Genomic DNA, 23,672 nt, shown 5'->3' with positions numbered 1-23,672 from the left:
CTGAATGTGTGCTGCATTTTGGAAAGGCCAATACACAGGGTAATGCTTTGTTCACATTGACTTCTGAAAGAGTTCTTTCCAGCACCTTTTTGTTCTGTGGGTTTTTGTGGAAGAACACAGGAACTGTCCTACAAGATGTATGCATAAAAATTTGCCAAGGTATGTAACATTTTACTTTGAATTCATGTTCCAAGGTCACAGTGTCTAGTGCCAAGTGTCTGACAAGCTGCATGACTTAAAACTTGATGTTGCCTTGAAATGCTTCTATAGCAAAACTTTACTGAAAGGTATTTCTGGGGTCTCTCCTGTCAGTGACTCCTGAGTAAAAGAAAGACAAGACGCAAGACACTTGTTAGAAGGATCCAGGTAGGTCTGAGTTTCCTGAGGCTGGAGAAACGGACATTCCTTTGTAGTTATTTTCACTGTAGAAAATGCCTGTGGATGTTTGAATTGTGAGCTCTGATTCAGTTATTGTCAGGGCCACGTTTCCTTCATTTTCCACACCCCTTTTGCTGTGTTTCTCACTTTGATTATGTTTCTAGTCAACAGAGCTGTACTTGCTTTTCATGCACCAGAAGACAAGTCTGTTGTATTTGCATCTGGTTCTTAGCAGAAACACACTGACCTCAGGTATCACTTTTAATATTACCCTGTAATGCAAAAATCTTTTTATTTCTGTTGTCTATACCTGTTTTAGTATTTAAAGATGGGTGTTGAAAGCATGTGTTAAGTAATTTTTTTTTTTTTAATCTTCAGCTCCATGCCAGACTGAACATGTCACAAAAGTTGGGTTTTCTTTACTGCACCCCCCCAGTCAGTCCTACCTATGTGTAGTCTAGAAGGCCTTAGAATGCTTTTAAGATTTTGATGATGATTTATTTTATTTCTAGTTGAATATATGAATATTTTATGAAGTCAAGATTTTTATTGCTGTAAAATTGCTTATTGAAAACCATACTTCTTCATCTCAAGACTTGATTCATAGTGCTCCTTTATTTTCTGAAAGCTGGGTTTAAATCCTGTAGGTAAAAAAAAAAAAATGGTATTTGCCTTTGATATTTAAAGGCAATATAAAAGAAAAATACAATTTTTTCTTCTTTATAGAACAAAGTTGAAGAAAACAAGAGTGATTTAGTAGTAGGGCTGTTATCAAACTTAAATACACATTTATTACTAATCTAATGAAACATTTTCTTCCCTGACAGATGCAAAGAGCATAAAACTAAAAAATCTCAGTCACACCTAAATTTCAAGGTTTGAAACCTGTGATCTTGTTTTTTCTGAGAGCAATTTATGAAGAGATATAGGTGTAAGTAATGTAAGGTGGGAGCACTACTGTTACTCAGCCTGTAATTCAGTTTCTGCATGTTTGAATTCGCTGCCAGAGTTTTGCAGTCTTTATTTTGGCACGCATAAAGCTGCTGGATTGGAGGCACCGAGGAATGTTCCACAAGATTAGGGATAAAAGTTGACCCTGTGAACCTCCTTCTACTAGAAAGTATTGCAAAGGGGTGAGTCAGAGCTTTCTGTGAGTTCAAAGTGAGGAGTGCTGGATGAATTCCCCTGATTTATTTAGGCAAGCCTGAAATAGAATATAATTCTCTACAAGAATTTTCTTCAAGGCTGTTTTATGCTGTGTACCTTGCAGGAAGGTTATGTTTAGATTTACTCTGTGTCTATCTTACTAAAAGATTAAAACCTTTTATTATCTGCTCTTTCACTCTGGCATCTGTGAATCTTCAGGCAATAGCTGCATTTAGCTAAAAACAGTTTGTTGATTTAAGGTTAATAAAACTCAAAAGTGATTCTTGGCTTTGAACTGTGAAAAACCACCCCAAATCTTAGAATCCAGTCCCGTTGCTTCCTCTGAAAGGACCAAGGTTAACCACACTGCTGTGTTCTAGCAGGCAGTCTCTCCGTGCTTTGTGGTGAAACTGAAAATGTCTGTGCTGAAGCATTTAGGCAAAACGCCATAAATGAGTCCCTGCAGGTTCATGATACTCTGTGCATTTCAGCATTGGCTGATGTGGAAAGAAAAGCTTTCGAGCTGAGTTTGCCAGCCCATTGTGAATGTCAAGATGTTGAGATGAACACTGATGAAGTCTGAAACGTGTTTTTATTGAACCTGTGATTCTCTGAACAGTGTATGATTTTTGTGCACTAATTCTTGATGAAAATTCCTCATTTTCTGGCCAGTGTTTAGTTTGCAGTGCAGTATCTAGTCTTATTTTCTACTCTTAACCTTTTAAAGTCTAAAATCCAGACTTAAAGGCTGGGATTTTTTTTGCAGAGAAAAGAGAGTTTCCTACTTTGAAGGCCGGGCCTCCTCTCCTCATTGTTAACACTTCTAATTTTAAGTTCTTATAATCACATAAGTAAGTTCCACCTCTACTGAAATCAGTTGCATTATGTTGATGTAAATGAAATCAGCTTTAAATCATGAGTTGGGGTTCTCATAGTCTATTGATTAATTTTGAGTCTTTCAACTGCAATTTGGTGTTGAAATGAGCTGTGCATTTTATGAATTTTCTGTGGTGTTATTCATAGCTCAGCATGTTCCAGAATAGATTTTTGCAATGGCAACAGCTAAGCACAACTCCTTTCATTTCTTTTCAAATCCAGCTATTTAAATTTAAGTAAAATTACTCTTCAGAATACAAGTCAAATTTTAAAATAGAATCTTTGTCTGAAATCACATTATCAACCGTGTGTCTGCCTTTTTGGGTGTCTTGCACATTCTCTTTCCCCCTACACACACTCACACCTGTTCCTGACAGTGTCAGTGGGAAATTTGCTGAATTTTATCCAAATTCAAAAAGCTGCCCTGGTTTGGGCTGATGAGCAGCCCAAGACTTGCTCTCACACCGTGTGCTAACAAGTCATGTCTGTGCAGAATGGAGCAGGAGAGGCTCACAAAAGCTTTCAGGGTCACTTTTAAGGGCACTTGACTATTTGAACAGATTTCAGTTTTAATGGTACCCAGTTCATTAGGTGTGGTAAGTACTCAGAGCACACCATCCTCTCTATGTTGCCTGGCCTGCAGCCAGAGAGTATGAAACACGTGTGTGGGGTCATTTGTAAGGGAAATTTTGCCTTGTGAAAATGAGTAAAAGATGGTAAAAAAGTGATGCAAGGTCTAAAAATCAATGTGAAAATGTAGAGATGTGGCATATGGACACTGGCACAATTTGAATTAAATAATGATTTGCTATATATGGGTATTGCAGCTTATTTGTGGAAAAGGATGCAAAAAACACCAGCAAATGAACCATGCCTGAAAATCTGCACTGAATTCACCTGGAAGGAAAATTTCCTGAAGTCATTTTGCCTGATGGAGCCCTGGCTCTTGAACATGAGAGCAGAACACACAGAGCAGTGTCAGGAACACGGCACTGAGGGCAGGCACTGCTGTGCCCACCTGGGATTCTGCCTCTACAGCAGTATTTTCAAGGAAAAGGGGAGAAACAAATCTTGGAAATATTTGTATCAAGGTGGGGAAAGGAACCATGGATTCTGGAGTCAATTTGTGGCACATCTGTAGGTCAAGTGTCCTGTTATATGAATGGACAAGGAGCTGGGCTCTCTTGGGTCTGTTGAGCACAATCTGACCTCCAAACATTCTCACAGTTCTTATGTACTCCCTCAGCCCCAAATCCTTGACGTTAAGTCTTAAAGCTAATCTGGTAACTTCTTGTCAGTACACTGGCTCAAAGATGATGTAGTTGTCCTAGGAGTATGAGTTCCTAAGACTTAAAATAGAAACTTTGGGCTTTGTGACCTGATTCTGAAGGAAAAATAAAATCTGGTGATGTCTGTACTGCTTCAGTGTAAATGTTCTGCCTGGAATACCTGGCACTAGTGGATATGACTATAAAAAGCTTTGGGAAGTGCATGTCCAAGCTGTCTTCTCCCACCTTGCCCCCTGCTCCTTTCCCATGTGCCTCTCCACGTGCTTTCCTTCTCCCAGCTGTGGCTCCCGGGCCCTGCTGCTGCCGGGGTGTTACACCCTGTTCTTCTGATGCTTCACGGAATTTCCAGTTGTGTCCCAAATGTTGTGCCTGTCTCACACATCTGCCTGGAAGCACCACGTGCAGCTGCTCGCAGTTCCCTCAGCAGAACAGCAAACTTTCATATTTTTTTAATCCACCCCAAAAGCCAAGAAATCTTCACCAGCTAAGACAGCTTTTGGCCCCAGTGCCAAAGGCAGAGGTCCAGGGGGTGCAGGCCAAATCCCTTCAGCTGGAAGGTATTGTGCTGTTGTTTATTTTGGAAGCACAGATGCAATTGATTCTTGTGTTCAGTATTCTGGTGTCACCAGTTCCCAGGAATGAGATCTTGGCCTTGTGCATATAAGTGGAAAATATCCATAATTTTCAGTGAGATGGGGAGCCCATCCAATTTCCTCTGTGAACGGAGCTTCTTAGCAATGTGTTACTGTGCGTTCAGGATGGGATTTCGCTGAGGTGGAAATAAAACAACTGTTGACTTGTCTGCTAGCAGTGGTTTCTGTGATTTTTTGTGTATTGGTGATATTTCCAGTGGGATTTAAGCGCTCCCATTGCCTCCCACTACTGTTTTGCTGAAGTAATTGTCTGTATGATGGCTTGCAGCTTTGTCAGAATTACACAAACTTCTCACATGCTGGATTTTTGAGCAAATACGTTGGTAAAAACATTTCTGAAAGTGAAAGTGTGTTAAAATTGTAATTGCGCTTTTCTGTGCAGAAATAATTGTCCTTTGAAATGTTGGAAGAGCAAAGGAGTCACTCCAACATAAAAAGCTTGGCGTGTCTATTCTGGTATGACAGGAGATAATTTCATGAATTTCCCCATCTTGGGGAAGTGTTTTTGCTTCTTGCACCTGCTCTAAGGTGGCCCAAGCAGGGAGGGGAGGCTGGCTGGTGGCTAATGCCGGGCGGGGACACGGGCACTGCTATCCCGTGTCCCCGAGCACGACGACAGGAGCAGTTTTGGTTGAGGAGCGGGAGGCTTGAGCCGGGCGGAGGTAGAGGCGGGATGGATGAGCAGGGCGCGGGCGCACGGCGATAACCACGGGGCTGTGGGAGCGGGGGCGGCGTGGCCCGGGCAGAGCGGGGGAAGGCTGCGAGGGGGCCAAGCCCCGGCGGTGCCACGTTGCACGGGAGGTCCCAGCGCCCCGGGCTCGGCGGGCGCGGCGGGGCCGGGCAGGTGCGGGGCTGGCGCCGCTCCCCGGGCGGGGCGGGGCGGGGCGGGGCGGGGCAGCGCGGCCGCCCTCGGGCTCGGCAGCGGGGCCGAGCGGCGCCCGGGATGTTCAACCGGGCCGTGAGCCGGCTCAGCAGGAAGCGGCCGCCCTCAGGTAACGGGGACGGGGCGGCGACCCCCGGGCGAGCCCGCGGCCGCTCCCGCCGGGGAAGCGCCGGGCCGGGCTGCGCTGCGCTCCGGGCCGGGCTGCGCTGCCCGCGGCCCCGCCGGGGGAAACGCGGGGCTCACGGCGGTCCTTGGGCCCCGCCGGCGCTCGGGGCCGGGGCCGGGGCTGCTCGGCGGCCGCTCCGCTCCGCAGCGAGGCCGCGGGGCCGCGGGGGATGCGCGCCCGGGGCGCTTCCCGCTGAGCAGCGCGGAAGAGGGAACTGAGCTCTGCTCGGGCTTGTGCCTCGGCAGCCGAGTCTCAGTCGGAACTGCCGCTGGTACCGGGGCCGAGGCGACAGCCCGGGACATCAGAGCGTGGTTGTTCGGGCTCCAAATTGACTTTGAGGAGTTTGCCTTTGGAGTTTGCCTTTGGAGCTGGGATGGAGATTTCCAAGCAGTAATAATGTAGGACATCGCGGATCCCTCTGTAGACAGGCGCTGTAACGCGGTTGGGTGTTTTGTATCCCCGATGCTGCGAGTCTGTCGGTTCCGAGGGGCGATGTCTGATGCCTGTCACTGCTGAGACATTTGGGGCGACAGTTGCAATCTCCAAATCCTAGAAAATAACACTGTGTTTTATGGTGTGCAGGACGAAGTTGCAATCTTTCTAAGAAAAGCCAAATGAGATCTTTGTCTAGAGTTGTTTGGGTTTTCTGGGTTTTTTTGGGTTGGGTTGTTTTTTTTTTTTGGGGGGGGGTTGGTTGGGAGGCGGGGAGGGGGTATTTTAAAGGCTGTATGTCTGGTGAACACTTCCAGAGATGCTACAAAAGAGGAACGTCCCTTTAGTTTCCTTCCTTATAGTTAAAAGTGGAATCCAGTAGCCATCTGTTGCTAGAGACAGTCAAAAGAGGATGTTGAAGCTCGTGCTCTGAACACCCCACGCGTGAGAGGACAGCTCTGCTGTAGCAAAAAGGTCTAAAATTCTGCTGCTACTAGGAAAAAACTGTTGTGCGAGGATTCATCTGCTGATGCTTGGATACATGGAAAGTAAGGGAATTTTCCCTTTTCAGCTGCTTGCTAATGAAGTTTCCCACTGCTTCATACCTTGGATTTATTAATTCCAGACTGGTGATTGTTGCTGGGTAGGCATTTTGGTGACTGTAGGACAAGCTCAGAGTGCTTTTAAAGTAATAATAAAGGCTCATGGCTTGCAGATTTATGATCCAGGTGAATGAGGCGAGGACTGGTCAGAAGTTCCTCAAAAAGAAATGGAAGTGGCTTTTCCTGTTGTACATCCATGCTTAAATATGGAGTGAGGAATGTGCTGCTTGCATGGTGCTTTTGTCATTGTGAGTGTTTGTGTGGCTGCTGTTTGTTCGGGGGTGTGCAGAAGGGGTGTGCGGGCCGGAGATGGGCAGAACAGGCGGCTGGGAAGGGATGTGCTCAGCAGGACTCTGTGAAGGGTGTGAGTCTGTGCTGCTCGATATGGGGCCACAAAGGCCACGGTATCAACAGCTGGAGAGTGGCAGCAGCTTGGGAAACGGCTGCAGTGGGCAGTGCTTTGGGAGGCAGGGTGATCAGCGTGGCTAACTCAATTAGCTGTGTCTGAATCACTCCGTTTGATGGGTTCCCGCAGGTTTTCGCTCTTTGTGCTTGTCAGAAACAAGGGCCAGGACTGTGAGTTCTGACCTGCAAAGTTGTATATATTGTATTGATACCTCCTGGGATTTCAGTTTGGAGGATGCAAATATTTGGCATTTTTTGATAGCACTCTTCCGCTGATAATTACGGCGTTCTTAGTGCTGCCCTTACCGTTGTGCCGCGCACAAAGAGCCTTTATCTGCAGCCTGCTGCTGCAGTGCCATTGTGTGATGGGAAGGCAGCTTCCGCCAGCTTTCCCTCTAAAATAATGCTCCAGATAATGCAACTGCCTGCTTGCTGGCTGAGCATGGAGTGCTCTGAAGAATGGTGCTGTTAAAAGAAGCACTTAATCATTTGCTGCGTTGGTAGGAGCAGCTGGCTGCTCCGTGCGAGCCGTGGTGGCTCCCAAGCGGATTTCCAACTCAGTGGAAAGTTTGCTTCAGCAGAAACTCTTATAACTGTGTGTGCTTCTCTGCTGTGTGTGCCTTGCTGCCTTTCTCTGCCTCTTGCTTCCTAACCCATGCGAAAGGCAGCAGGCTCTGCTCTGAAGTTTAATTAGCATGTGATAATGTAATAAATGTACTGTAATGTAAGAAATGCAGTTGGCTTATTTATCATCTGATGCGTATTCCGTGTGTTACTTTGACAGAAATATTGGTGGGAGAACTGCCATTTTGTAGTGCCCTTTGTGATGCACAAAATTATCTCCCAGTTTTTAGTAACAGCAAATGTCTGCCTTCCTCATTTAAATGATCACACAAATGTATGTACATTTGGGTTCTTGCTAATCAATGGGATCAAACTTGTTGTTTCCAAGGCTATATTACTTAACTGTGTCAGCAGATGGTTTTAGCAGAGAAAGTTGTCTTTTTATAAATATCCCAGATAAATAGGTGTCAGAAGGATCATTCCTGGAACTACACTGCTGTATTTCCTCCTCAGATGAATTTTTTCAGACTCATTAATTTGCACTTCAGTGAAAGTATCATTTTTAAGGTAATTTAGTAATAGATATAGATTTGGGGATCAGCTTCTGGAGTCATTTGTGGGGAAAACCTCTTTCCTGTCTTTAAAAAAAAAAATCTGAAAATCACATATTAAATCCGCTACATGAAACCAGAGTGTGGAGCGGGAAGTTATGATCCTGACTGAGGGGATGTCAGGTCACTTTTGTATTAGAATAAATGCTGGTGATGGCATATTTAATGGGGTATAATAAAAATACCCAGCAGTTTTAATAGCCTCATAAAATTTCAGGGTGTTTCCTACTGTCATGTGCAGCCTATTTGTGTTTGTGCTGAAGGGGAATGTTGATGTTTTGTGGTGGCTGCAGAGGAACACTGGACATGGGAATTAATGGGGCTCAGCCTGGTGTCCCCAGCCTTGGGTGGGCAGTGCTGGCAGCTGTAGGATGGGCTGAGCTGGGATTGCACCTCTGGTGGCACCCCAGCTGCCCAGCACCTGAGACATCCCTCAGCTTTGGGGACGTAAATGAGGCAAGGGATAAATGGAATAAATGAGGCAAGGGGTGATGGAAGGGTGGCAATGGACAGACAACCCTTGTCTCTGTACCATGGTACTTTTTGTGTTGTGGGGAGCTGGTTAAGTGAGGAAATAAACTGAGTGATAGAGTTCTGGGCAAGGCTCAGCAGAATGGACACTGGGACATCTGTAGGTCCTCCCTCCAGAACCAAATTTTGGGTTTGAAGTTAAGGCTGTAGGAGAAGAAGGCAGGGAAGAGGGGAGTAGAGGGGGTAGGGTTTGAAGGCTGACAAGGAGGAGAGGGGGCAGAACATGAGTGGAGGGGTAAAGTTGGGCTGTGCTGTGTGGGCTGGAAGTGAGAGGAAAATGGGGAAAATGATGATCAGGGAGGCTAGAGAATGGCCAACAGTAAATGAGGATCAGTCAAAGCAGCAGAAGATAAGCAAATTGATGTATCCTGGTTTTCTGGAAGGACTTATTCTGGCCTTTGCTCACCAGAATTTTTTTTTAGGTTTTCAAGGGCCTGGGTCTGCATTGGCTCATTGAAACACCTGCTTTTACCACTAAGTAATCATTAGTGTCCACTTCAGATTTGGCTGGAAAAGAAACACTGGAAATCAAATGTTGCCCCTTTCTGTTGTGTGCTGAGCCATGCTCAGAGGGGGAATGGCCTGGTTCTGGGAGCTGCACACCCAGAGCTGCCATCCCTCTCCCAGGTGAGCGCGAACACAGCGGCACATCCGAGCTCCTCAGGGCGCTCTGTGCTCTGCTGCAACACGCTTGGCCATTCCCACCCAAATCTCACAAATCTTACTGAGATAAGATGCCCAAATACTTTGAGTCAGGTTTCTAAAACAAATTTTTTCAAGTGCTAATCAAGAACCACATCCTTTTGCACGAAGGGGGGCAAACTGAGGCGGTGTTGGCTCGCTGTGCTCCTGTCACATGTGGAGGCTGCAGCTGTGGTTTGGAGACAATCCTCAGGCTCTGACTCCTGACCTTTAAGCTTGCAGAGAGTTTCTAAAACAAAATCCCCTCCCTATCAAGGCAGGAGAGATGTTCATTCATTTAGAGCAGTTGGTGAAACAAACAGACTCCACAGGTCCCTACCGACCAAAGCTCAGGAGCCTCTGCTGCCATGCCAATATTCTGTAGGGCTTTAACCCCAGCTTTATTTCCAGCCACCAGCTGGAAAGGGCATCTGTTAGTGTGTATTTAAATACAAATATATATATATGTGTATTTCTAGTGTGTATTTAAATACAAATATATGTGTATGTGTATTTCTGCATAGAGAGTTTTTGGAGATACTTAGCGAGGATTAGTTTCGTGGTGAAAGGAGAGAGTTTTTAAAAGCTGAGCTTAAGCAGAGCCAGATCCACATTTCCAGTAAGTTGGTAGGGAGAAATGAAGGAGTTATAAATAGAAGCTCTACTGGTTGCAATAAGAGTTTTGTGCATCTCTGCAGTGCACAGTGACCTGAAGTGCAGCTCTTATCCTTCTGACTTCCCTCCTGTGTTCCCAGGGCATTTTGTGTGTGAGAGGAGAGGAGGCTGAGCACTTTATGTCTGTGTTAGAGTTTTTCAGATGAGCAATAGCATTCCTGGAGTTTTTCCAAGTGATAGGTTTTCTGAAGGGTTTTTTGCCATCACCAGCCTTGAATGAAATGCACTTGTTCCTGGGATAAAGTAGGAATTGTATTCCATCTTTGCTGTCTGTGAGGAGGCTGGCTGGCAGATCAGGTGTGGGCACAGTCCAGTACACCTTATAAAAGGAGAATTTCAGGGCTTGGAAACAGTAAAATCACCCTCTTGCCCAAACCCAGGCTGACTTAGCTGGAGTGATGCTCTTCTGCTGGGTGTATTTCCTCCCATTGGACTGGATTCATATCTTGAACTGGTTCTCCAACTAAACACACCATTATTTTTCTTTCTCTCTCTGCTTTTACTGAACATCCAGCTTCCAGTGATGATTCTCTTCTTAAAAATAAGTTTCACATGTGTGACTGGCCAGAAGTCCTTTAGAGAAGCCAACACTGTTGACAGTGCCAGAGCAAAATAAGGACATTGGTGTGGTCATTGTGTTCCCCAGGCAGGAGCTGCTTGAACCCCTCTAAAGCAGTGACAGTGCCTCCTTGCATGCTCATGAATTATGTGGCTGTAAGGAGTTTTTGCCTCCTTACAGGCAGAGCAGAATATGTGTATGTGTTTATGTGTATTTTTAAAGGAGTTTCTTTCAAAGAGAGCAGCAGAAATCAGGAGTGCAGGGGGAAATGGGGGAGACATCCACGTGGCTGATGCTTGTCTCTTTCTAAAGAAGATGCTGTTTTGTCCCTTTTATTTTTTTTTCCAGAGATAAATGATGGTGAGGGCCACCCAAGCAGCAGCCACCAAGCCTTGAAAGGAACCTCGAAATGGGCCACGTCCCTGGAGAACCTCCTGGAGGACCCGGAGGGAGTCAAACGCTTTAGGGTGGATATATTCAATATATCAATATGGATATCCACATAAAGCCAAATTCAGGGTTTAAGGCAGAATGAGCCTCAGTGTGAGGGGTGCAGCTTGGCTGTGAGCAGAGGCACACATCCCTCTAAAGCTGGAGCTGTGCCACTGGTAGAGCTTCTGAGGTGGCACCTTTTGTCCCCTGCCACTGCAGCCTGGGCTCAAAAGGCACGGGCAAGACTTTTGGCTGCATCTTCCTAATGGGATCTGTCCTCTCTTGCCAGGATTAACGAGTTCCTGTTGGATAAACTGCAGTCCCTGAGCCACTGATCCCTCCTGCCAGGCATTATTTATCACTGAGATCCTGGGCTCCCACTTCTCACACGTTGTCCTTAAGCCCTGAGTTACCAGGAGCACTCTGATGACTCTGTGGCTCTTGCTCTGTGTTTAGCAGCTCTACTGAAAATATTCCCTTTCAGTTTACTACAAAGTGTGGGCTGGTGCAGCTCAAAATGGCTCGAAGTTTAATTAGGTGAGGGTGGTGAGTTGGTGTTTCAAGGCCTTCTTGCCATGCTAGATGTAAGAATAGGAACTGCCTACTTCAAAGTGCTTTTGCCATACTGCACTGATAAAATGCACTGGGATAAAATGGTTTCCTGCCAGACTGGTTTGAAAAAGTGAGGTAAACAAGAATAACAAAATGCTGGTTTTAAATTCTTAAAAAAACCAACCAAACAAGTAATCTCGGTGCTGTTTAATTCCTGGCATTCCTTAGTGTCTATTTTTTAACACTTGAAAGAGAAAACTGATGATCTCAGAACTGTAAAAGTTTCAGTCATTATATTTCATAAATAAATTCAATGTACATTTTTCCCCCTTTGAAAGCATGCCTCACTTTTGGAGGAATGGGCTGTGTTTAAACAGCATCGAGAACACAGCTACATCTTCTGCTTCAGCTTGTTTAAGTGAATTTATTGCCACTGATGATCCCATTTAGAAATACTGTTATCTGTAGAGATTCTACTCATTACAAAAGTCAGAAAGATACTACCTGAGAATCCCAAGTGATTTGTGACTCTCATTAAAATGGTTCATTTTACTCACCTGGGAATGAATTCATCTCTTTTTGGATTTCCCTTTGAGCAGTGGCTGTAAAAGTGCTCGAGTTATTTAAGGGAGGCTGAAGAAGCTGTTCCTGTTAGTTACTGATATGGTCTGAGATTAGATGGAGCCCATCCTCCTCCTGGAATGTTCTCTCAGAGAGCAGAATATCAGGGTGTCCCATACCAGCCCTGCAGATGCACAAATGCATCTGAGTGCTTCTGTAAACCCATGGCAAAGTTAATTCTAGGCAGCTTCTGCTTCTAACAGCTGTAGTGGGAAGAGGGAAAAACAGCTGAGAAATTGGATCCTAACCTTTGTGTGTTTGTTCTTCTCTTTCCTAGGAATTTTTAAAGAAAGAATTTAGTGAAGAAAACGTTTTGTTCTGGTTAGCGTGTGAGGAATTTAAGAAAACACAGGGAAAAAAGCAGGTATGTTTCCTAAATAAATTCTGCTTGTCAACAAAGTTTACTTAGCAGAGCTGGAGCTAAACCATCTCTGTTGCATAATGTGCTTTGTGTGAATGCAAATAAATATATTTGAAGAAATTGCACTAAAATCATCCTGGTGGAATTGTTCGGAAACAAAACCATTTCTATTTCAAATCAAAACAAAGTGCTGAAATTGTCAAGTTTCCCCTGTTTTGAAAACAGAACTTTTTGTAGTTTCTAGGGAGCAGCAAAAGTTTTATTAATTCAGTGATGTTGCATCATCTTGTTTGCAAATATAAAGATATTTCATGCAGAACTTTTTTAGAGCATAGCAGCTATTAGCTGGAAATTTACACCACCGTGCTATCTTAGTGGAACATAGAAATAACAAATGGCCCAAACAAAAATATTTTACAGCACCAAAATGAAACATTTTGCCTTATCAAATTACAAGTTACAAAATATAAGGAGTCTGTTTAAAATTTTTTACTTAAATATTTATCCAAATTGATGTTTATCTGCAGGGTCTTTTCATTTTGATGACAGCTCTACATTTCTAGTAGGAAATATTCTATTGGAAAATTTTTCAACCAGGCACCTTCAGTAAGTTTTTTTTTTCCCATTGCTTGGATCTTGGCTTACATTGAAATACACCAGGAACACAGGATCCACTTTCACATTTAGCCTTTAGAGTCAGGCCTAAAATATGTACCATGTTCTGTTTGCTTGTTTCTCAAAATGTTTTTGTGTCTATTTTTTTGTTTGTTTTGTTGTTTTCTTGAGAAATTTCAAATTTATCTGCTCTTTAAGAGCTCATTCTGTGAGTATGAAATTAAGTAGTATCAAAACTCCGAGTGAGTATCCCTGTCCTTGAGACTCAGATCAGACTTCTAGAGGTCTTTTTTTTTTGAAATCCCACTTTTATGCTTTTTACCTGGGCGCAGCTCTTGTTGCCAAAGGGCACATTTGGCACCATGAAGAGGTGAGAGTGGGAAAATGCCCCTTAAACCTCTTCCAAGTGAATCACAGAATTCACAGGTTGGAAGAGACCTTCAAGATCATCGAGTCCAACCCAGCCCCAACAGCTCAGCCCTGGTACCCAGTGCCACATCCAGGCTTTGTTAAACACACCCAGGGATGGGCACTCCACCACCTCCCTGGGCAGAACATTCCAGAACTTTATCACTCTTGCTGTGAAAAACTTTTCCCTGCTCTCCAGCCTGTATTTCCCTTGAGGCTGTGTGCTCTGGCTGTGTCAGTGCTGCTGCAGACAGAGCCCAGCCCAGCTGAGCACAGGCACCTTTCAGGAGCTGTGAGAGTGATGAGGGCAGCCCTGAGTCTCCTTTTCTCCAGGCTGAGCACCCCCAGCTCCCTCAGGGCTCCTCTCAGGGTTTGTGTTCCCAGCCCCTCTGGATGTGCTCAGTGTCCCAGCTCCTTCCCAAGCTGAGGGGCCAGAGCTGGGCACAGCCCTCCAGGTGTGACCCCAGCAGTGCCAGGGCAGGGCACAGTGCCCTCCCTGCTCTGCTGCCTCTCCATCCTGCCCAGGCCACCCCACTGCCCTCCTTGGCCCCAGGGCTCCCTGCTGGCTCCTGCTGTCACCAGGTCCCTCTGTGCCTGGCACTGCCCATCCCAGCCCAGAGCAGGGCAGGGTTATTGTGGCCAAAATGCAGCACTGGGCACTTGGGCTTATCCAGCTTCATCCTGCCAGACTCTGCCCATCCATCCATCCAACCCTTCCAGCTCTCCCTGCAGAGCCCTCCTGCCTCCCAGCAGATGGACACACACCCCCAGCTCAGTGTCACCTGCAGATTTACTGATGAAAGACTCAACACCCTCATCCATGTCATCAATAAAGATATTGACCAGAGCTGGCCCCAGCACAGAGTGCTCCTGTCCCAGCCCTGGGCTGCAGCTTCCCAGGAGTGTGCTCTGGGACTGTGTGTGCTTGGAGGAACAGCAGGAATGCCCAGGAGCAGGGATCAGGTGGGAGAGCTGGGCTAGGAGAGGGGTTATGGAGTGCAGGTGTAAGAAGGCTGTGCCCAGACTGCAGGTTCCTCTCTTAAGGTCAGTCAGGTATTGACAGCCTAAACAGCAAACAAATATTGTCAGCCTAAACAGTAAATAAATATTGTCAGCTTAAACAGTTTCCCAGCAGATTTTCAACAACAAAAAAAATTCCCTGTCTTTCCAAACCATGTATTTTGGGTAGGGGAGTCTACTTTCTGTAAATATCCTGTGTTTTGCACTGAAAAAAAAAATTCCCCTCAAAACAATTTTGCTGGGTTTAGCTGTGAGTGTTTTTTGGGTATTGATAAATCCATAAAAATACAACAATACTGGGTTTTTTTTGCGAGAAGAGGGAAATGTTCAATTTGTCTGTGAACTTTGTAACATTTAGTAATTCCAGTTTTGTGTATTCAGCTGCTTCCCTCCCTCATTAAGGTCCAGAAATACAGAAAGTCTTGAGGAAAGAACAACCAGGCAGTCGACTTTTCTGTAAAGTCCCACGCTTTCAGTGGGATAATAATCATATTTTCCCTTGCTAAATAATTTCCATATTTCTAGCTGATCTAGGATTGCTAATTTAGGATGCCAGTAGAGAAAATGTTAAAGTGATGTACAGGGATAGGAGCTTGGTGAATCCTTCAATGAATTGCCAGATGAATGGACAGAGATTTAACTAGGTTCCATTTAGGTTAATTATCCAGTACCAGTCATTCCATAGTGTGGTCAGCCTGGAGTCTGGGGTTGTCCAAATTATTATAACTGCCTGAATAAATGTGCTTTAGAATGACACAGACTTACAGTAAATTCTTGTAGCTACTGCTTATGGGTGGCTTTGTTTAGATAATTTACAAAGCCAGGAAAAGCACTAAAAATAGAAATCTTTCCAGTGTTTATGGTAGCATGAAGCGTGGATTCTTCTTCTGACTCTTGCAGAAGTCCCTTTGCATCTCTCCATTGTGCAGACAGCATTCTACAAACAGTCTTTTACTGGTTTTGAAGCTCACTTCTCCTTAAAACTGGTTTCTCTCACAGATTAGCTCGTGGGCACTGAGGCTCTTGGTGAGATGGAGTGAAAATTCAGCCCAGGCTGGAGGGAGTCCAGGGGAGGCCACAGAGATGCTCCAAGGGCTGAAGTGGTTCTGCTCTGGGCCAGGCTGGGAGAGCTCAGCCCAGGCAAGAGAAGGCTCCAGGGAGACTTCCCAGTGCCTAAAGGGGCTGGAGGAGAGCTGGGGAGGGACTTTGGGCACAGGAATGGAGGGACAGGACGAGGAAATCCACCATGTCAAACTGACAGAGGACAAATTTAGATAAAGAGGAAAATTCTTTATGGAATAAAGATGAGGAAGTTCTTTAATGTGAGGATGGTGCCACACTGGAACTGGTTTCCCAGAGGGGTGATCAATGCCCCATCCTTGGAAATGTTCAGTGCCAGGCTGGATGGGGCTCTGAGCAATCTGATCTAGCTAGAGATGAACCCTGTCCCTGCAGAGGGTTGGAAGGAGCTGAGTGAGTAATTTCCAAAAGTAGTTTCAAACTTACTTTATTTCAAAATTACTTTAAAGTTGTTTCAGACCCAAACCATTCCATGATTCTATGAATGGGATTTTCTCCCCCCTATTTTAAAGGATGAGATAAACCTTTCATTACTTGAGGTGAGAGCTCTGGCCTGGAGCTCTGCTTGGTCAGTCTAACCTTGCCCAAAGGTCTCCATGTGAGCAGTGGGTTAAGCATCCCTTGTGCCAGGGACATTTCTTGTTGTCCTTTCTGTGCCAGCCTGGGGCAGAGGCTGGGTTTGCACAGGCTGCTGTTCCATCAGATGGATGATTCAGGGAGCAGGGGAGATCTCTGGCAGCTGCAGGCAGAGTGCATTGCTGCTCTAGGCAGGTTTCAGGTGGGTTCAGCCCATCTTCTTCTGGCAGGAAAGTACAAACTCACCCCTCAGCTCAAGACACATCTCTGTAGCTAAAAAATCCAACAAAATAAAAACAGCAAAAACAGGATATTCCTTTAAAATTGAAGCTAAAATACAGATTTAATGTTTGGTGAAGCCTGAGCAAGCAATGGGGTCAAGTCCACTCTTAGCAGTGAGTTCTGCTGCCACCCATGTGGCCCTTGTGTTAGGGCATGAATTTAATTACTGAAATGGGAGGGGTGGGGATAAGGGAATAAAATTTAACTCTAAATATTTTGTTGGAGCTAGTCATGTGTTGTTGCATTTGTGACTGTTAATGAAATAAACAACATGTCAGCCTGCTGCTTCCCAGGGTTTAAATGTTTCCCCTCTTGCAGCCGAGCTTCAAAAATAAATTATAGATTGTAATGAATGCTTCCAACAACAGGGAATATTTTCAGCTATTGCTAAAAGCCACCAAAATAATATCCACATTGAAGGTTTGTAGTGAATGATTCCAGAACAAAGTCCTGTGCATCCAGGGGTTTCTTCTGTTGCTCCCCATGTGGAATGCAGTGAGGTTTAGCAGGGCTGGGGAATGCTGCACAGCTGCTGAGGGCTGGAGCCTGCTCTGCTGAGCATCTGGGGCTCCCATTCCCCTTTTTGGGAGCTGGGCCTGACCTTAGGAAGGGAAGTGGGGAGGGACAGTGGATGGAAATAGCGAGGGGCTGCTCTAGGCAGAGCTTCCTACTCCAGGTGGGAATGTGGCAGGGACCTGGGGACAGCACGCAGATGGAACTGGGGACTGCCAGCAATCCTCTCATAACCACCTGGGAGGAAGATCCCAGTTTAAGGGCTGTTTCAGAGTCCCCTGGGCTGAGGCTTTCGTTTCAGGCTGATGCAGAGCAGAGAATGTCACCGAGTGAACAGGGACAATCTCTGCCTCCTCCACCTGAACCTGGCTCTGCCTGAGTGACATTTGGGGGGTGTATGAGCACACTGGCAGCTTTAACTGTTCTTTCTTTTTAAAGCAAATTATAAGCTGCAGTTAATCAGCTGCTGTGCTGCTGAAGCACAGACGTGGCAGAGCAGTTCTATTTGCAGCAGAACCTGTAACCTTCAGCTGAACATTTCCAAATCTGTGCTGTAAATCCAGGTCCTCTGTGTCTCTGCAATGGCCTCCTCTCCCTGCCACAGCTCTTTCACTTCCTTTCTTTGTTATTCTTCCTCACAAAATCCAAAGAGCCTCCCTGTTTCAGCAGCCTCCCACACAGTCCTGTTGTTCCTCTCCATGCTCTTTAAACTTCCTCACGGTTACTTCCAGTTTTGTGTTCCCTCTCGAGCCTCCCTCTGCTCTCTCTCTGTAGTGCCCAGCTTGCTCCTGTGTCCTTGTGCTGGGGCTGGTGAGGAGCTACATCTGCCTTGCAGCAAAGAACATCCTGGCAGTTCAAGCAGAGCAGAGAACTTCTGACTGCAGCTTTTCCCCTGGTGCTTGTGCTGCTTTTCCTCTCCCTCTCTCTTCTCCTGCTGATTTTCTATCGACTCAGCAGGAGGGTGATTTTTTTCTGAGTCCTCTGCCCCTCTCTCAAGTATGGCTGAAATTGGACAGCAGGCTCAGAAGTCACTTGGCTGGGACTGGCAATGCAATTGCTCATGCAATAATAGCTGAAGGTCCCTTGGCTGTGCCCTCATTAGGACTTTAACTTTGCCACATGCAGCAGTCACACCTTTGATCCCTCGGATTAATTGGTCATTCAGAGCAGAAGTGGCTGACCCAGTCCTCCCTGAGCTGTGAAACAAGTTGGAAATTGTTAAAAACAGTTCATTGTGACCTCATGCACTTGACACGTAATGTTCTACCCACCAGCTGAATAATGAGTTTAAAAAAGGCATTCTAGAGCCTGGCTGTCCCCTTGAGCAGTGAGAGAGCCCCAGCTCTTTAGGCCTCCTGAATGCTCAAGCACATGCAGCTTTTCTTCTAATTACCCCTGAGTGTAAATGTACCTCAGCTGTAAAACATGGAAGTAATTCTGGGACTCCTTCGTGGGCTGGATTTAATGCCTCCTTCTTCCAGCCCCCTTCCCATCAGGGGCAGAGCCCTTTGGCTGCTGAGGATGCTCATCAGGGGTGCCCTGGGGAGCCTGGTGAGTGCCCAGGGCTCGGGATGGCCCCGAGCAGCTGCTGCTGGCTGCCTCTCAGCAGGCAGAATTCAGATTGCAGCAGGGCTTGGCTCTTGCCTGGCTCGGTTCTCTTCTCCCTCTCATCCAGCCATCTGTTAAGGGGCCTTTCCTGGAACTTCAGGGGGTTGTGGCCACTCACTGCTTTGAAGCTTGGTGGGGTCAAGATGTTATTGCTGTTACAGGTTTGACAAGGGACGAGCTCTGAAATAGGGCAAATGCCAACAAACAGCTCTATGCAGGTCAGGCCCTTATTTATCAACTCTCAGAGGCTATTGAGAGTCTTATCTTTGCCAATTAGCCAAATTGGTGTTTCCTAATTTGTTTTCTTCACTTAATTTTCCCTTGTATTCACTTCCCAGTTTTTCTCCCTCTGGGTTTCTTGCCCATGCTGATCTGTTAGGAAAAACATTTGCCTCAAAAGCAAAGAGAAGGTGTAGTTGATGATGTTGAGCATCCAGTTTTCCACTGGCTGCTGAGATTCACCATCCCAACCTGCTGAATCCTGGCAGCTTTCACTGATCCCAGTGTGGGTTTTGGCCTGCAGGGGTGTTCCCCTTCCAGCACAAATGACCATACACAAGTGAGATAAACCTGATGCAGAGAACATTCCCACAGCAAATAATTCTTTAAACCAATGTCCTTTTGCAGATGCAGGAAAAAGCTAAAGAGATTTACATGACTTTCCTGTCCAGCAAAGCTTCCTCCCAGGTCAATGTTGAGGGGCAGTCCCGTTTGAGTGAGACCATCCTGGAGACTCCTCACCCTCTCATGTTCCAGAAGCTCCAGGACCAGGTAAAGTTGTTTATTTCATGGCACAGTTTCATTCATTTTTGTCTGGTTTTAGTGAACTCTGCTTTCTAGCCATGGTTGAACAGGTAAGCACAGGGCTGGGTTGTCCATGTTGGGGATATTAATGCAGCTGCTCTGAGATACTCTAGGTTCTTGGCCCCATCTGATTAAGAAACTCAATAAAATCATTCTAATTCCAGCTCAGGACTTTCCTGGAAAACTGGCTGGAGTTTTCTCCGGGGTTCCAGCGTGGGTAGCTTGAGAATCACCCTGAGTAACTCAGTGCCTTTGTTTTCCTGTGTATTCACTTGTTCTGAGTCATTGCTGATGTTTGTTTCTGTAGTTGCCCCTGGTTTCCTTGAGAGCTCAAATTTCTTCATTTTACTTTGCTTTGGCATTTATCTTGATATGAATGTAGCAGAATTTTCTGAAAACCCTCCTCTTCTGCAACATGCAAGACTTAGAGGAGTTGGTCTCTGCTTTGCCTTTCCCTAAAGAACCTGGGAGGTCTGGTAGAAATTAGAAATTTTGCAGGCATGTCTTCAGGTGGTAAATTTTCTTGATATTCAGCTGATTTCAAAGCATAAGTTATGAAGTGAGTCATTCTTATCTGCAGCTTTCCAGCACTTGCAGTACTATTTTTAATTCCTGTACCATCCTCAGGACTACCTGTATTTTCCATTTGGCTCTTTCCTTTTGTGGAGAAACAGCTCAGTGATTTAAGCAGTGTTTTCAGCCCATTTCAATCAGATATTGAATGCATTGGAGGGGTCTGAGGAGCAAAGGCTCTGCTGTTTTTCAGGCAGATTTCAAGACATTAGCAGTGGAAATACCTGAAATACAATTTTCATGTGAAGAAAAAGAGTTTTTAATGGAAAAAGTTCTGACTTGGGTAAAGGGAAGGACCTGTTCTGGTAGATAGCTCAGGGTGAGTGACTGTAAGAGTGAAGCTGGAGAGGATACTGGAGTGAGTTAAAATATTTGCTGTTTTATAAATGGCATGCACATGGAGAGCCAAAGATCAGAAATACCTGAACTGGAAACACCCTGGGCTAGTGGTAGAGGAATCCCTCTAGTGTGGGAAGAAAATCTCAGAGCTTTTGAAAACAAATGCAGAGCATTTATGGGTCATTGCAAGTTTCCAGTGCTTGAAGCTACTGTTTATTGCTGTTAGATAATGGCTCAGAAGAGTTATGGTCTCCTCCAGCTTTCAATCCTTATAAAGTTATGAGGAGTGCTGTAATTTGCTCTCTGAAGAGCAGTGCTGAGCGCTGCTGGCACTGTGGGGCTGAAGGAGAAGGAGGCAGGGCTGGAAGGTCACAGCCTGGTGTTCACAGGGCTGCTGACAGAGCTCCAGCTCTCCAGAGAGCTCCTGCCCTAACTGGGGACACTGGTGGGGTGTGGTGGTGCCCCCAGGTTTGTGCTGGGTGAGGTGGGGTGAGAGTGCTCCTCAGAAATCCACAGGCTTCAGAGGACTGGTGGGTAAATGCTGCTGCTCCACAAAGCTGTGAGAGGAGGAGGGAGGCAGGGGGACGAGTGTGTCCTGCTTTGGCACGTGGTCATGGGCTCTGCTCCATGGATTGGGCTGGCCAGACTGCAGATCTTCATCTTCAGTGCTCTTTCTCTCTGGGAGATGCTTTAAGGGACACCAGGAACAAGAGGGGTCTGAGTTCTTAACACAGGCATGATGTTTTAACAGGAAATGTCTTCCTCACCATTTTTTTTCCCCCTTGAGCTGGTTGGATAAATTTAATTATGTTGTAGTTAGCCAGGAGGGATGATTTGACTTTGCTTAACTCAGGAAGAGTTCAGACCCTGAAGATCAGGCTCTACACAGAGTGGGGGTTTTGGGATTTTTTTTTTCATATTCCAATATGTATCTTAATATTTCCACAGTTTTAGGCAATAACTTAAATATTTAAATATGTAAACAAACACTGGTGAGTAAAATCCAGTAAATTACTGGTTAGTAATTTCCTTGTAAGGGAGCTATTTCAGCAAATGCACAGACAAGAACAGTCACATTTTGGGTGTTTGCCTGTATCTGTCCAGGTTCCTCAAGGATGTGAAATGAAGAATCAGTTTGAGACTGGTTCTTTGCTCCTAGCAGAGAGTTGTGTTAGCTGATTGTATTACCAGTTAGAAGTGAGGCCTGTAAAGGCAAATATGAGTTATCCACACATGGAGTAGCCACATCTGCAGGTGAGAATCCAGAAATTTGTCTTGGAAATTCAGTTATTCTGAGTATCAAAAAGAAATAATCTGTCCTGAAACATGACTCAGAGAGGCTCCACCAGTGAAATAACAGGCTGAGGGTAGGCTGGCTTTGGTTTTGCCTCAATTATAGTTTTGAAGTTTACTTTTTTCCCTTCCCCTCTGTTTCAACACCAAGCAGAATATAGTCCTGCCCTTGACACCTGAACAGAATCCAGGCTCCTCTCCCAACCCTTTTGTTTTCAGAAGACTCCAAGAGTTGCAGTGGGTATAAATGGAAGAGCAGAAGTTATGCTGAGGGATGAGCCTGAACTCAAGCCCTGGGAGAGAAAAGCTGTACTTGGGGCTGGCTTTGTGTTTCCATGCTGGCTGTGAGAAGCTCTTGGCCTGGTGAAAAGTGTAATTACACAAATTTAATCCACCAGCAATTTAAACCCACATTTTGACTGGCTAAACACATCTGTACCAGGTCAACTCTTTGTGGTAGGTTCCTGCAACGTTTCTCATGTGGCCTGAGACCATTCTTGGCATTTCATCTAACAAGGGTGGGAAGATTGGTGAAGGTTTAAGGAATATTGGCCAAACCAGTTGTTTCAGTATTTGTGTGAATTACTCAGAGGCTTTCCTTAGTTACCCAGTGCTGTGCATGAGTTCCTCTGCAGCACTCAGGAGTCACTGCAGGCAGAGAGGTGCACAGAAGGTGCCTCTCCTGCTTCAGAGCTCTGCTCTGTCCCTCTGAGTGCCCTCCAGACACCCTGCCAGCAGGATCTGAGCATCTCCTCCCTGACCTGGGCATGGCACCTCTCACCTTCAGTGTTGGGTGTGCAAAGCTGGCTATTGTGAAAAGTGGAATTTGATTTTTAAACTAATGTGGATGTTACTTGTGATGGTGGCCACAGGGGTCCCAGGATGAGGGAAGAGATGAGGAAGTTGACTCTGTGTTTCAGGAGGCTTGGTTTATTCTTTTATGATATATATTATATTAAAACTATATGAAAAGACTAGAAGGAAGGATTTCATCAGAAAGCTGGCTAAGAATAGAAAAGAAATTAATAACAAAGGCTCAGATTGACTGAGACAGTCTGGACAGCTGGACTGTGATAGGCCATTAATTAGAAACAACCACATGAGCCCAATCCCAGATCCACCTGCTGCATCCCACAGCAGCAGACAATCATTGTTTGCATTTTGTTCCTGAGGCCTCTCAGCTTCTCAGGAGAAAAAATCCTAAGGAAAGGATTTTTCATAAAATACCATAGCTACAGTTACTGCCAGGCAGTGACCACAGAACCAACATTGTTTGCTACATGCTGCCCCTTGGAGAGCTGCAAATGCATTTTTTTTAAATGTAATGCTCTAGTACAGACAGAACATTGTACAGACAGTACATTGGAATTAAAGCATCCTCCTCATTGAAAAATCTCATTTTACTGAGCTCATTTGCTTTGTATTCTTTTCCCCCCTCTTCCCAGATATTCAACCTCATGAAATATGACAGCTACAGCCGCTTCCTGAAGTCAGACATCTTCCTAAACCATAAGAAGAGTGAAGAGCAAGAGGAGAACTCACCAGAGGCTCAGACTGCAGCTAAAAGAGCATCAAGAATTTACAACACATGAGACACGATGGATCTCCTCAGGAGAGGCCACACAATAAGGAAATTACACTCAGGAACAGTCTAGGTTTATAGCAGTTGCATTTAGGGCTTGGAAAGCTCAGAACCTTTTTAGGAGATACTTACCTTCTTAATTGCTTGAATGACTAATTGTTTTTGCATGATAGCTATTAACCAAGCACCCATGGAAGGACTGTTCCCCAGCTGAAAGGCTGAGGTATTCCTCCCTAGCATGAATTGCCTTTCATACTTCACAAGTTAAAATGCTTTCAATTCCTTTATTTTCCTTTGTGAGGCATCTTGGTGACGAGAAATGGGGAGATAGCGTGGTTGGGTTTTTATTTTTGCCTTGTAATTTTTATTTGGGACTAGCTTTTACATCCTGAACTGCTGGGAGAAGCAGCTGAGGAGAACATTTCACAGTAGTTTGTGGGTGAGTCATTCACAGCAAATTTAATCATAAAGGGACAGCATCTTTCAGGGTTATGCTCAGTAGAACCCAACCCCTTCCTGTGTGACTTTGTTCTTTCAGTCTGTTTTGCTTTGCCTTTATTGC

The 23,672-nt window shown here is 45.4% G+C and overlaps 1 protein-coding gene across 2 annotated transcripts; it reads left to right on the top strand.

Moving 5' to 3' along the window:
* Nucleotides 1-370: 370 nt before the first annotated feature.
* Nucleotides 371-23,120, top strand: RGS10 (regulator of G protein signaling 10; the record flags this gene model as incomplete). 2 transcript variants are annotated; one of them, XM_084210214.1, is made up of 5 exons in its annotated part: nt 371-630; nt 10,800-10,918; nt 12,334-12,420; nt 19,147-19,290; nt 22,974-23,120. In XM_084210214.1, 5 exons carry the CDS (start codon nt 567-569, stop codon nt 23,118-23,120), a joined length of 561 nt encoding a protein of 186 aa, XP_084066340.1. The 2 variants fall into 2 exon arrangements, with proteins under 2 accessions (XP_084066340.1, XP_084066341.1); XM_084210215.1 differs by lacking the exon at nt 371-630 and adding an exon at nt 5,286-5,334.
* Nucleotides 23,121-23,672: the final 552 nt, after the last annotated feature.

The sequence above is a fragment of the Fringilla coelebs genome (assembly GCF_963513975.1).
Source record: "Fringilla coelebs genome assembly, chromosome: 8".
NCBI classification, from domain to species: Eukaryota; Metazoa; Chordata; class Aves; order Passeriformes; family Fringillidae; genus Fringilla; species Fringilla coelebs.
The sequence above is the reverse complement of the archived record's forward strand: the minus strand, read 5'-3'. Positions and strand labels throughout refer to the sequence as shown.